The sequence below is a fragment of the Salmo salar genome, chromosome 19, assembly GCF_965601325.2.
Source record: "Salmo salar chromosome 19, fSalSal1, whole genome shotgun sequence".
Lineage (NCBI taxonomy): Eukaryota > Metazoa > Chordata > Actinopteri > Salmoniformes > Salmonidae > Salmo > Salmo salar.
In genome coordinates, this window is record NC_138309.1 from 19246754 (window position 1) to 19261307 (window position 14554).

At 46.2% G+C, this 14554-nt stretch overlaps 1 protein-coding gene across 1 annotated transcript in view; it reads right to left on the reverse strand.

Moving 5' to 3' along the window:
- Positions 1-14554, reverse strand: part of mpp7a (MAGUK p55 scaffold protein 7a) — a 331927-nt gene that overhangs the window by 154240 nt on the left and 163133 nt on the right. The window contains exon 5 of the mRNA XM_082965658.1: positions 9406-9483. Coding sequence (XP_082821784.1) covers positions 9406-9483 — 78 coding nt within the window. The remainder of the gene's footprint in view (positions 1-9405; positions 9484-14554) is intronic.

Here is a 14554-nt window from a genome sequence, read left to right on the forward strand (position 1 = left end):
TAAACAGAGAGGTCTACTTTCTTGGGGACCTGAATATTGACTGGTTTTCATCAAGCTGTCCGCTCAAGAGGAAGCTTCTTACTGTAGCCAGTGCCTGTAATCTGGTTCAGGTTATTAATCAACCTACCAGGGTGTTTACAAACACTACAGGAACAAGATCATCCACATGTATCGATCACATTTTTACTAATACTCTAGAACTTTGTTCTAAAGCTGTATCTGTACCCATGCAGTGATCACAATATAGTGGCTATATCCAGAAAAGCCAAAATTCCAACAGCTGGGCCTAAAATAGTGTATAAAAGATCATACAAAAGATTTTGCTGTGACTCTGTAACGCCCTGGCCATAGAGAGGGGTTTTTTGTTCTTTATTCTGGTTAGGCCAGGGTGTTACATTGGGTGGGCGTTCTATGTTCCTTTTTCTATGTTTTTGTATTTCTTTGTTTTGGGCCATGTGTGGCTCCCAATCAGGCACAGCTGAAGCTCGTTGTTGCTGATTGGGAGTCACACATAAGGAGCATGTTTTTCCTTTGGGTTTTGTGGGTAATTGTTTCTGTTAGTGTTTGCACCTGACAGGACTGTTGGCTGTCGGTTTTCTCTTTTCTTGTTTTTGTATAGTGTTCACGTTGTTCAATTAAATATTAAATGATGAACACTAACTCCGCTGCGTTTTGGTCCACTCTCTCTTCAGACAGCCCTTACAGACTCTTATGTGGATGATGCTAAAAATATGTGTTGGTCTGATGTGATTAATGAGGAGCATCCAGACGCTGCACTTGATGAATTTATGAAATTGCTTCTTCCAATTACTGATAAACATGCACCTGTTAAGAAACTGACTGTTAGAACTGGTAGGGCTCCATGGATTGATGAGGAATTGAAAAACTGTTTGGTTGAAAGAGATGGGGCAAAATAAGTGGCTAATAAGTCTGGCTGCACATCTGACTGGCTGGCTTACTGCAAATTGAGATATTATGTAACTACACTCAACAACAACAAAAAACTAAATTATGAAGCCAAGATCAAAGAATGATGGAAAAAAACTTTGGAGCACTTCAAATTAAATTCTGAGCAGAAAGACAAATTCAACTCCATCTTTCATCGAATCAGATGGCTTATTCATCACAAAACCATTTGATGTTGCCAAATATTTGAATGATTACTTCAATGGCAAAGTGGGCAAACAACGAATAGTGAGCCATCATATTCATGCATAAAAAACTAATAATGAAAGAAAAGCATTGCAAGTTTGAATGTTGTAAAGTTAGTGTGGGAGAGTGTGACAATTATTGTTATCGATCAATAATGACAAACCTCCTGGCATGGACAACTTGGATGGAAAGCTACTGAGGATGGTAGCTGACTCTATAGCCACTCCTATCTGTCATATCTTTAATCTGAGCCTAGAGGAAAGTCTTTGTCCTCAGGCCTGGAGGGAAGCCAAAGTAATTCCACTACCCAAGAGTGGTAAAGCGGCCTTTACTGGTTCTAACATCGGACCTAAGCTTGCTGCCAGCTCTCTGCAAACTGTTTGAAAAAATTGTGTTTGACCAAATACAATGCTATTTCTCTGTAAAGAAATTAACAACAGACTTTCATCATGCTTATAGATAAAGGCACTCAACATGTACTGCACTGACACAAATGACTGATGACTGGTTCAAAGAAATTGCTATCTATCTCAACTCAGCAAAAAAAGAAACTGCCCTTTTTCAGGACCCTGTCTTTCAAAGATAATTTGTAAAAATCCAAATAACTTCACAGATCTTCATTGTAAAGGGTTTAAACGCTGTTTCCCATGCTTGTTCAATGACCCGTAAACAATTGAAGAAGATGCACCTGTGGAACGGTCGTTAAGACACTAACAGCTTACAGACGGTAGGAAATTAAGGTCACAGTTATGAAGACTTAGGACACTAAAGAGGCCTTTCTACTGACTCTGAAAAACACCAAAAGAAAGATTCTCAGGGTCCCTGCTCATCTGCGTGAATGTGCCTTAGGCATGCTGCAAGGAGGCATGAGGACTGCAGATGTGGCCAGGGAAATAAATTGCAATGTCCGTACTGTGAGACGCCTAAGACAGCGCTACAGGGAGACAGGACGGACAGCTGATCATCCTCGCTGTGGCAGACCACTTGTAACAACACCTGCACAGGATCGGTACATCCGAACATCACACCTGTGGGACAGGTACAGGATGGCAACAACAACTACCCGAGTTACACCAGGAATGCACAATCCCTCCATCAGTGCTCAGACTGTCCGCAATAGGCTGAGAGAGGCTGGACTGAGGGCTTGAAGGCCTGTTGTAAGGCAGGTCCTCACCAGACATCACCGGCAACAACGTCACCCACGGGCACAAACCCACCATTGCTGGACCAGACAGGACTGGCAAAAAGGTTTTGTCTCACCAGGGGTGATGGTCTGATTTGCGTTTATCGTCGAAGGAATGAGTGTTACACCGAGGCCTGTACTCTGGAGCGGGATTGATTTGGAGGTGGAGTGTCCGTCATGGTCTGGGGCGGTGTGTCACAGCATCATCGGACTGAGCTTGTTGCCATTGCAGGCAATATCAACGCTGTGCATTACATGGAAGATTACCACATGAGGGAGGAGGATCTCTTCCTGCAGGCTCATCCTGACATGACCCTCCAGCATGATAATGCCACCAGCCATACTGCTAGTTATGTGCGTGATTTCCTGCAAGACAGGAATGTCAGTGTTCTGCCATGGCCAGCGAAGAGCCCGGATCTCAATCCCATTGAGCACGTCTGGGACCTGTTGGATCGGAGGGTGAGGGCTAGGGCCATTCCCCACAGAAATGTCCAGGAACTTGCAGGTGCCTTGGTGGAAGAGTAGAGTAACATCTCACAACAAGAACTGGCAAATCTGGTGCAGTCCATGAGGAGGAGATGCACTGCAGTACTTAGTGCAGCTGGTGGCCACACCAGATACTGACTGTTACTTTTGCTTTTGGCCCCCGCCCTTTGATCAGGGACACATTATTCCATTTCTGTTAGTCACGTCTGTGGAACCTGTTCAGTTTATGTCTCAGTTGTGGAATCTTGTTATGTTCATACAAATATTTACACATGTTAAGTTTGCTGAAAATAAACGCAGTTGACAGTGAGAGGACATTTCTTTTTTTGCTGAGTTAAGAACTCAGAGGGTTTTCTTTAATGGAAGCTTCTCTAATGTCAAACATGTAAAGGGTGGTGTACCGCAGGGCAGCTCTCTAGGCTCTCCACTCTTCTATTTTTACCAATGACCTGCCACTGGCATTAAACAAAGCATGTGTCCACGTATGCTGATGATTCAACCATATATGCATCAGCAAACCACAGCAAATGAAGTCACTGAAACCCTTAACAGAGAGTTGCAGTCTGTTTTGGAATGGGTGGCCAGTAATAAACTGGTCCTGAACATCTCTAAAACAAAGAGCATTGTATTTGGTCCAAATCATTCCTTAAGTTCTAGACCTCAGCTGCATCTGGTAATGAATGGTGTGGCTGTTGAACAAGTTGAGGAGACTAAATGACTTGGCATTACCTTAGATTGTAAACTGTCATGGACAAAAGATAGAGATTCAATGGTTGTAACGATGGGGAGAGGTCTGTCCGTAATAAAGAGATGCTCTGCTTTTTTGACACCACACTCAAAAAAGCAAGTTCTGCAGGCTCTAGTTTTGTCTAATCTTGATTATTGTCCAGTCGTGTGGTCCAGTGCTGCAAGAAAGACCTAGTTAACCTGCAGCTGGCCCAGAACAGAGCAGCGCGTATTGCTCTTAATTGTAATCAGAGGGCTGATATAAATACTCTGCATGCCAGTCTTGTCTAAGAGTTGAGGAGAGACTGACTGCATGACTTCTTTTTATAAGAAACCTTCATGTGTTAAAAATCCCAAATTGTTTGCATAGTCAACTTACACACAGCTCTGACACACACACACACTTATCCCTCCAGAACAAATTCAAGAAAGCGTACAGTATTATATAGAACCCTCATTGTATGGAACTTCTTTCCATCTCATATTGCTCAAATAAACAGCACACCTGGTTTCAAAAAACGATGTAGTTCTGTTCTTGAGCTGTTCTTGTCTATTGATGTTCTGTATTATGTAATTCTGTATTATGTTTCATGTTTTGTATGGACCCCAGGAAGAGTAGTTGCTGCTTTTGCAACAGCTAATGGGGATCCTAATAAAATACCAAAAATAACAAATACTCTGGTAGGTTGTAGTAATGCTGTAAGGTTGGTTGCCAACCGCCATATTAAGTCCAAAATGACAAGAAAAAGCCTGAAGGAAGGAGGAGAGATTAAGAGAAACTAATTTGGTTTACAGTTTTATCTTTGGATTAATTCTCGGAGTAGAGGACCTTGTGCATTTCAGGTAAAATAACAACCCAATGTTTATATCCCAGGACAAATTAGCTAGCAACCGCAGGCTAGCTAGCTAAATTGCCATAAATGTTTAATGCTTTTCGACATGTCCGAAAAACGAATATAATTGGTTCTGAGTTGTTGATATTTCAACCTGCGTGCGTGGCCTGATCATGTCTGGTGTGGGGGTACAAAATCAGCAGGCGCGCGAGCAGTTTGGTCAGTATGTAACAAGGCCAGACAAAAAGAGGCTGAGGTCATGCTCAAGAGGTAATAATCCCTGTCTGTGTGCTGAGGGCCGCCAGGCAGCATGAAGAGAGACAGCCCATCAATCTGATGTCTCCCTAATACGCTCTGCTTCAGCACCAGAGCCAAAGCCACGGGCCCAGACTCAAACTTGGTGGGCTGCTGCCTGGACCAGGCCCGTGGTTGTCTGGTTGTCTAGAGGGGGTGGCCGGGCTCATCTCCGTGGGCTGGACAGGAGCTGATTTATGGGTGCTCTGGCAGAGAGAGCCGTGGTTCCCTGGGGGTGAGGAAGGCTGGAGAGAAGCGGCGAAGGAGCGGCTGAGTGCCCAGACAAAGGGCTACTTGTTAGTGAACGGGGATGAGGAGGAGAACCGCCTGAACTGCGTCTGTTCAACGAGCCCCGGTGAAAAATCACAAGAGCTCTGAGAATCCTCCCACTGGCAGGGACAAGAGGAGGAGGATGTGGGAGGAGGAGGGGAGGACCAAAAAACCCACACACCAGGGTTGGGGTCAATCCATTTAAATTCCAGTCAATTCAGTAAGTACACTGAAATTCAAATTCCAATTATCGTCGATGCTGTTCAATGGGGAAAATGGGGAAGTGGAATTTGGTAAACCTTCTGAATTGACTGGAATAGAAAATGAATTGACCCCTAACCCTGACACACACCCTGCTCTCTGTTGCTCTGAGCAAGCGACCACCAGTAGACTGACTGCATATTTTTCAGTTCACGGGGGTCTAAAGCCAGGGGGGAACAGTTCAAGGAACATCATCCTCTCACACACACACACACACACACACACACACAAACTAGTGTGTGATGATTACAGAGGAAAAGAGCGGAGGATGTTTGACTAATGATGTCCAGGGTGAGGTAGCAGTCAGGTAGGGGTGAGGTACAAGGGCAGCAGGGGTGAAGGAAAGGGTCGTGGAGGCCCTCTCACCTCTTCTGTGACAAAGACGCGTGTCCTGGAGGGGGTTTTCCACTTGGTGAGTCCCCTCCAGGGACAGAGAGCTGCCAGGTGGGTTAAGGGACAGCCCAGTAGACCCAGGTCAATGTCACTGGCCCCCCCAGTCTATCCCAGGAGTACACTTCATCACCACACACACAGAGGCAGAGAGACAGAGACAGAGAGACAGAGACAGAGAGAGTCACTACTGCACTGCTGTTGCCCTCTGAAGAGACAGACGGGAGCTTAAGTGTGTGTGAGAGAGCGAGAGAAAAATAAAGATGAGGTTGTGAGCATCTTGCTCTGTACAGACATCATCCCTTGCCAAAGTGAACTGCTACGAGAGAGAGAGAGAGAGAACAGGTCCTTTTATTGTCTTATTAAAGGCTTTAGCTCATAACTCACTAGGGAAGAAAGATGACACAACATACTCTATACTACCTTCATGCTTCTATGCTACAATCACACTTTCCATTCTCTCTCTGTGTGTGTGTGTGTGTGTGTGTGTGTGTGTGTGTGTGTGTGTGTGTGTGTGTGTGTGTGTGTGTGTGTGTGTGTGTGTGTGTGTGTGTGTGTGTGTATGTGTGTATGTGTGTATGTGTGTGTGTGTGTCTACTTTGTGGATTGTGGCTGAGTGTATTTCAGTCGTAACCCCATGGCCAGCCCCACACTGATGTCTGTTTAGACAGGCTTGATGTGGAGCACTGAGTTTACGGTTCCCGCGGCCATGAAGCCCATTACGTTATTTCAAACACAAATAAAAAACCTGCGTCTGGCTATAACCGATGTGCACATCTTGTTCAATTAAAGCTCGTCTTTTTGTGATTGAATTTTACACCAGATGTTTCCACAACAGAAGGTAAATGCATGGTTCTGTCTCCTGGACATGCTAAAACGGGCTTGGTGCTGGATGACACCATGAGACTGAAGGTGAAGAGACTGAAGGGAACATCAACGTCTTCAGGTCTGTCTGTCCAAATGGCAATTACTTACCTGAAAGATCCAATGGAAATCACTTCAACATTCATATACACGGACAATATTTGTCAGTTTGTGTTCACTTCTGCATTTGTAACACTTCTTTAAGACAAAGATCATGATGGTACAGGTAAATGCCAAAATAAAGGAAACGCCAACATAAAGGGCGTTGGGCCACCACGAGACAGAACAGCTTCAATGCACCTTGGCAAAGATTCTAGAAATGTCTGGAACTCTATTGGAGGGATGCAACATTTTTCCACAAGAAAATCCATATTTTGTTGATGGTGGTAGAAAACGCTCAATTGGGTTGAGATCTGATGACTGACCCACATGACCTTAAGCATGATGGTTTGACTGCTTAAGTACCTCAGGAACCACACCTGTGTGGAAGCACCTGCTTTCAATATACTTTGTTTCCCTCATTTACTCAAGAGTTTCCTTTATTTTGGCAGTTACCTGTGAATCAATGCATTGTAACTGTGGAATGACAGTCAGTGTGGAGAGAGAGAAGAGAGAGGTTCTCTCTGGGCCCCCCTGGTGGCCAGTCTGGAGAATGACAGACTAGAGAGGATGGGAGGACAACCAACAGAGGAGAGGGCCAGGGTAAACGAGACAGACATTTGATGGGAGCTGTGGTCTTGTGTGTAATGAATTTGTGCTTGTGAGTTTATGGGCCTTTTATGTGTGTGTGTGTGTGTGTGTGTGTGTGTGTGTGTGTGTGTGTGTGTGTGCATGCATGCATGTGGTTGCGCGTGTGTAATAGTATTTCATCAAGCCAGCCAGGTATTGTAAGGACTCATGAGGTCTGTCCTATAGCAGCAGCAGTAAAGGTCTGGTGGGTCTGTGGATGGAGTCACCTGCTGAGACCGCTCTAGACAGTGCACGAGGGCAGACAGGGGTTGAAGTGTCATTTTATGTGAGGCAATAAATTCAACCTCCATAACCGAAACTCAACCCCAAAATGAATTTCACCAAGACTTCCTCTACTAAAGCAGTTTAATACCTTACACTCTAGTACACACAATGACTTCAATAGGTTTCATTTCGCGCTCGGAGAGACGATGCGGTTGAAAAGGGATACTTCTTAAAAACACACACAGTTCTTAGAAACACAAGTGCTCTGAATGGTTCTGGTTGGTGGCTCTGTCACTCCGGACCACTTTGATAAATCATCTTTATGCTGATATCTGAGGTTTCTCACAGCATTTACGAGGAAGCGCACATTCCAAACGCAGTCATTTTAAAAATGAATGGGGGGCTGATAGGTGGCTCCCTTAAATAAATACAGAGAAGGACGCTTGCCATGACCCATGGAGGGAGAGAGGGAGAAGGAAAAATAAACTAAGTTGTCTCTCTCTCTCCCTCACACACACACAATAGAAAAACAGCAGTATTGTAACACTATGTCCCTGGTGCTGTGTTGTGGACCCGGTGACCTGGGCTCTGTCTGTCATCCAGCCATCGGTCTCCTAGAGTTTCTCTGGGCCAGACCAGACCAGGCCAGACCAGTCTCTCCAGTCCCAGGGCTGTTTGTGCGGTCATTGTCACGACATGCCGCTTAACAATGACAGCAATGGAGTTTGCAAGACAGCAACAACAGTCCTGAGACTCAGGCTAGGCACCCTCAGCGAAAGAAACACACAGCCAGCCCAGCCAAGCCATAAAATAACCCACAAGACACACTCCACCTCTCTCTTTCTCTCAGATCCCTTCGACTCTCTCTGCCTCGCTCTCCTCTCTCCTCAGGCCTCCTCAGTGCTCTTCAGAAGGAGATGAGGAATACTCCACAGCACTTTGATTACAATAAACCCAACAGGGGATTTAAATCACAACCAGCCATCATTAAACCACTGCTTACATTACTAAACCAGACTGGATCAGTGTGTGTAACGCTGCTAGTTCCATTACTGACCAATAGGGAGAAGCAGCACCAACACAATGTCAGATAGATGTTTAGTTAATAATGACAGAGAAGGGTTTTCAGGGCTCTGATGATGAGAGGAGCAGAGAGTCTAACGGCCGTACAGATGATGGAAGGAAATAACCCATCACTGGCAGCCATGTTGGTACTCTGTCATGCACGCACACACAGAGTGCTGGCATTTTGGGGAGAGGACGACAGGTTAATAAATTGACGAGGCCGTGTGCCACAGGTGATGGTGTGTCACCGCCTCTCTCGCTTCTCTCCTATATTTATGCTCCCCGAGTCATTTCTCCTCTTTCATCTGTCGCTTTGTCTCTTCCTGTCCTCTGCCCTGACGTTCTCATCCATCTTTTAACCTTCCTCTGAATTGTTGCCCTTTTTCACTGTATCCCTCCTTCCTTTTGCCCTTTGAAAATGATCACTTGTTCCCTGGGGCCATGGGAGATGGATTTTCTATTCCGTAGCAGCTAGACGTATGGGAAGAAGCGGGGGAGAAAGTAGGGGCGGGGGGGGGGATAGGTCAAGGAGAAGAGGGGGAGAAAGGAGAGAGATGAGAGGGAGAGATGAGAGTTAGAGGAGGGAGAGATGGGATTTAAGGGTGCAGTGTTATTGGAAAAGGCGTGTCATATCATTCTGAGAGTGAGAGGAGCCAGGTAGCTACATGAAGAGAGGTGAAAGGTCGCAGGAGGAGAAATAACAACAGTGAAACATCATCTGATTCCCAGCAGGAAACTCAGCGGGGGTAGGGTGTGTGTATAGGTGTACTGTGTGTGTACTGTGTGTGTGTGTGTACTGTGTGTGTGCTGTGTGTGTGTGTGTTGTGTGTGTGTGTGTGTGTGTGTGTGTGTGTGTGTGTGTGTGTGTGTGTGTGTGTGTGTGTGTGGTGTGTGTGTGTAAACCCGGGGCGAGGGGGAGCTACTTACGTCAGTGGCCAGGGAGCCAGCACTGTCCAGGATGGGGGCAGGACTACGCTCCTCATAGTGCTGCAGTCTCTCATGGATCTGAAGGAGAGACCGAAAGAAAGGAGAGATTAAGAGAAAGAAAGGAGAGACTAGGAGAAAGAAAGAAGAGACTGTTGTGGGTTGTGGTCAGAGAGGGGGAGGCCACCCCCCCCCCCACACACAAAAGAAAGTCATTCCCAGAAGCCTCCCGGAGCACAACAGACTGCTTTAGTGCTTTTCAGTTCATTTTCCAAACTGTACCATCAATCCTGCTCTCCTCCACCTACTGGATAAGATCTGGTGGTTACCGATTACTAAACATTTCAACAGCTTCACTAAATACTATCAATATAGGACCGCAGCACCACAATACAATTTAGTCCCAGGACAGGAAAATAAACTGGAAAAATAACATATGTTTCAACACTTTACACAGACACACACACATAGAGAGAGACAGGCTAAAGATGAAACACGCAGGCAGAGAGACAGAGAGACAGAGAGACAGAGAGAGAGAGAGAGAGAGAGAGAGAGAGAGAAAAAGAGAGAGGGGTTAAAGAGAGAGAAAGAGAGAGATAGACACTGTTGCCCTAGAGCACACAAAAAAACTCTACTTAACTTGGCCTAAACATCAGCGCCACAGGTAATTTCCACAAAAAATACTTGAATCAGTTATAGAACCCATTGCCCTTTATGGTTGTGAGGTCTGGGGTCCGCTCACAAACACCAAATTGAGACTCTGCATGCAGAATTCTGCAAAAATATCCCCCGTCTACAATGTAGAACACCAAATAACACATGCAGAGCAGAACTAGGCCAATACTCGCTAATTATCAAAATCCAGAAAAGAGCCGTTAAATTCTACAACGACCTAAAAGGAAGTGATTCCCAAACCTTCCATAACAAAGCCATCACAGTGTGCCATCACAGCAGCAAGATTTGTGATCTGTTGCCACAAGAAAAGGTCAACCAGTGAAGAACAAACACCATTGTAAATACAACCCATATTTATGCTTATTTATTTTCAACCATTTGTATATCGTTACAACACTGTATATATACATAAAATGACATTTGTAATGTCTTCATTCTTTTGGAACTTCTGTGAGTGTAATGTTTACTGTTCATTTTTATTGTTTATTTCACTTTTGTATATGATCTAACTCACTAACTTTGGCAATGTTAACATATGTTTCCCATGCCAATAAAGCTCCTTGAATTGAATTGTGAGACAGAAAGAGAGATAGAGAGAGAGAAGCTGATAATATCATTATGATTAGATGTGTCAGTGACATCCAACCCAGCTGACACTCCTGGGTGCGTTCATAAATTCACTCTGGCTATCTACTCCGATTTCAGAGCACTCGCGTCTGAGTGTGCCAGAGCCCAGAATAACTGATGAATTTACAAAATGCTCCACACCCGTTGAATATGGCCGGTGTTGGTAAACGTTGGCAAAAAGCGAAATTAAATTGTTGCCAGCAGCACAGTTACAGTCACCAAAGCTCTGGTTAACATGAACAGCCTAACCAGCTCTGCTAGGGTGAGTAAAATGGTCAGAGTGAGGGGTTCTCATTTGTTTCTGGAAGTAGCTAGCAAATTAGCCAACGTTAGCCAATTAGCTTGGGTGCTTGACTGCCGTTGTGAGGTCAGAACGCTCGGATCAACCCTACTCCTCGGCCAGAGCGTCTAGTGTGCACTCTGAACGCTCCGAATGCCCAGAGTGCATTGCCCAGAGTGCACTGCCCAGAGTGCACTCTGACACTCCAGATTGAATTTACGAATGCACCCCGTCATGTGTGATGTATGAACTGCTGCCAAAGAATGCCACAACAAAACAGGATGTTGTCAGGGCCTATCAGCAAATCAGAGGGACAACCACCCATCTACTGCCTCTCGCTCCATGCCTCTATCCCAGGACCAGGGTGTGGAGCTGGGCCAAGGGTTGAGTGACAGCCCTGGATCATTCCTAGATGTCCCAGCAGCCAGCCTACATTCCAGCACCACGAGGCTGGAGGAGAGAGCCCTCTGGCTGGGGTGACAATGACAGAAGAGGCCTGGCCCTGGAGCTTGGAACGGCTAGGTGCCTGGAGGGCCTACGCAGAACGGCACTCACTCAATCTTTCTTTCTCACTCCCTCTCTCTGTCCCCCTCTCTCCAATACTCTCCCTCTCTCTGCAGACATGGAGCAGTGACAGACCACAACCAGAGAATCACTCACTAGGAGGAGGAGGAGGAGGAGGAGAGTTTGGGGGAAGGGTTTGTTTTCTGACACGTTGTTAACAACTACAGTTGCTGTGTAATTAAAACTTCTCTGGCTTTCTGAGAACTATGTTACCCGGACAACGCCACAGCCTGCGTGTGTGAATAAAAACAGGAATGCGCCTGCATGGGACGAATGTGTAAATTACGCCACACGCAGGATGGAATTAGTCTCCTCTAACGTCACTTTCAATGGCTAATAATTGCTGTCACAGAAAGGGTAAAAAATGGAGGGGGGTTTAAAATGGTATATTTGAACAAAACAACATGCTGTTAGTCTTGATAAATTAAAACGTATGCAGAGGATTGCAGAGTGAACGTGCTGGTTTTTATAGAAGGGAAATAGGTTCCAACATAGCTACACTAGGAGAAGGGCATACATTTTGGAAGTGCCATAAAGACCAGTGGTTTTTAACCGGTGTGCCTTGAGGAACTCAGGTGGGCCGCAAAACGTTTCCTAATTTTTTGGAACAGTCACTTATAAACGTACATGGAATTTTGACTGGAAGGACCAGTGCCACTCAGACAATATATTGCATGGCACATGGTTACATCTGTATCATTTGAGCAGTGCACATCACCAGCATAGTCATTGTGTGAGAACCATTAGCACAAGCAAGTCTGATTAGGTTGACCTGAACCCCAGCATCTGCTGTAGAAACCAAACGGAACATGGCTTTGTGTCAGTAGTTGCACCTTTACAATGCAGAAAACTGATAGTCTCTTGCAACAACAAAAAAATGACCTATTTTACCGGAGTAACATTTTTTTCACTGTGGCGTGGATTGCTGGACGCTCTTAAAGGGGGTACACAAAACATGAGAATAGTTCAAATAAATCCTATTTAATCTATAGAAAACCTTGGTCACCGAAAATATCAGTCAATATCACTAAATCAATTAATAGGGACATTTTAGGTGTGCAGCAGCATTTTTTTTATCCCATCAAGGTTTGCTATGGTTAAAAAAAGTTAGGGAACCACTGATATTGACCATAGATTAGATCATTTTCTATGGCTTATATATTTAATATTGTCTTTATATTGTGGTACCAGTATCGGATTCAGCCAGGAGGTCTCTGGAGCTAAATGATCCAGTGTCTCAGTCCCAGACAGCCAGACAGAAAGAGCGTAAGACAAGAGCAGCATTGTTACCGGGTCAGGTTTAAGGCTGTAGGCTATTGTACCAGCACAGAGCAGTAACAGTACAGGAGATCTGGTCCCCAACAAGGGTTCCAATCCCCAAGATAAATCACATTACTCGGCCATAAAACACCGCATTAGGCGTGTCCCCTGGTAATCTGGGGAGGGGAGCGTGCAGGGACGGTGCTCTGTGTGGGTGTGTGTGATTACTAATCTGGGGAGTGGAGCGCTAAACTGGGGAGCCTGACGGCTGCTCCTCCTGTGCTCTTACTGAGCTTTGACACTTGGGCTGGGGATGGAGCTTTGAGACTAGGGCTGGGGCTTTGAGACTAGGGCTGGGGCTTTGAGACTAGGGCTGGGGCTTTGAGACTAGGGCTGGGGCTTTGAGACTAGGGCTGGGGCTTTGAGACTAGGGCTGGAGCTTTGAGACTAGGGCTGGAGCTTTGAGACTAGGGCTGGAGCTTTGAGACTAGGGCTGGGGCTTTGAGACTAGGGCTGGGGCTTTGAGACTAGGGCTGGGGCTTTGAGACTAGGGCTGGAGCTTTGAGACTAGGGCTGGGGCTTTGAGACTAGGGCTGGAGCTTTGAGACTAGGGCTGGGGCTTTGAGACTAGGGCTGGGGCTTTGAGACTAGGGCTGGGGCTTTGAGACTAGGGCTGGGGCTTTGAGACTAGGGCTGGGGCTTTGAGACTAGGGCTGGGGCTTTGAGACTAGGGCTGGAGCTTTGAGACTAGGGCTGGAGCTTTGAGACTAGGGCTGGAGCTTTGAGACTAGGGCTGGGGCTTTGAGACTAGGGCTGGGGCTTTGAGACTAGGGCTGGGGCTTTGAGACTAGGGCTGGGGCTTTGAGACTAGGGCTGGGGCTTTGAGACTAGGGCTGGGGCTTTGAGACTAGGGCTGGAGCTTTGAGACTAGGGCTGGGGCTTTGAGACTAGGGCTGGAGCTTTGAGACTAGGGCTGGAGCTTTGAGACTAGGGCTGGAGCTTTGCGACTAGGGCTGGAGCTTTGAGACTAGGGCTGGAGCTTTGAGACTAGGGCTGGAGCTTGGGATGGAGCTTTGGACCCATCTCAAGGATACTTCTGATAACAGGTACGAATCACATTGCAGACAGAGGACTAGGCTAAATACTCTCTCATTCTGCTGTTCTACGGTAGCCTACAGGGTTCATCTCCCTCCGACACTCTCACAGCACAGCCCATAAAAGGACACAGGAGAAGCTCTAGTTACTTCATCTTCAGCACATCCATCCATCACTCTGAAACACAAGGTGAATCAGACAGAGAAAGAGCGTCACTGTCTTCGCCTCTCCAGCATTCCAGAATGAGAATCACATCTGCTTAGCTAGTTCCACCGACACCGAGTCACTCCAACCCAGTCTGCTGCTTAGTTACTGTGGAATTTCTCTGCTCTAGAATGTGAGATCCGATGGCAATGCTTCTTTATTTACAACTACAGGGCCACGTCCAGCTGGTCCCTCTGTCCGTGAGCAGAGCGGAGGACAGGAATGCATCCGTCTGCCTGCCTAACGGGACAGCTCGGAGCCAGCGCCGTCACGTATTTTAAAGTAATAACGATCTGCTTTACATATCATAGCCTACATTCTTCAGTCCACCAGCAATACTCTGCTTGCGCTCCTGGCAGGCAGGCAGTGTGTGTGTCTGTTTTTGTGTGGCTGTGGAAAAAGGTCTGTAACACAGAGGTTGTGTAACAGCCAGGCAACGCCAGGCCA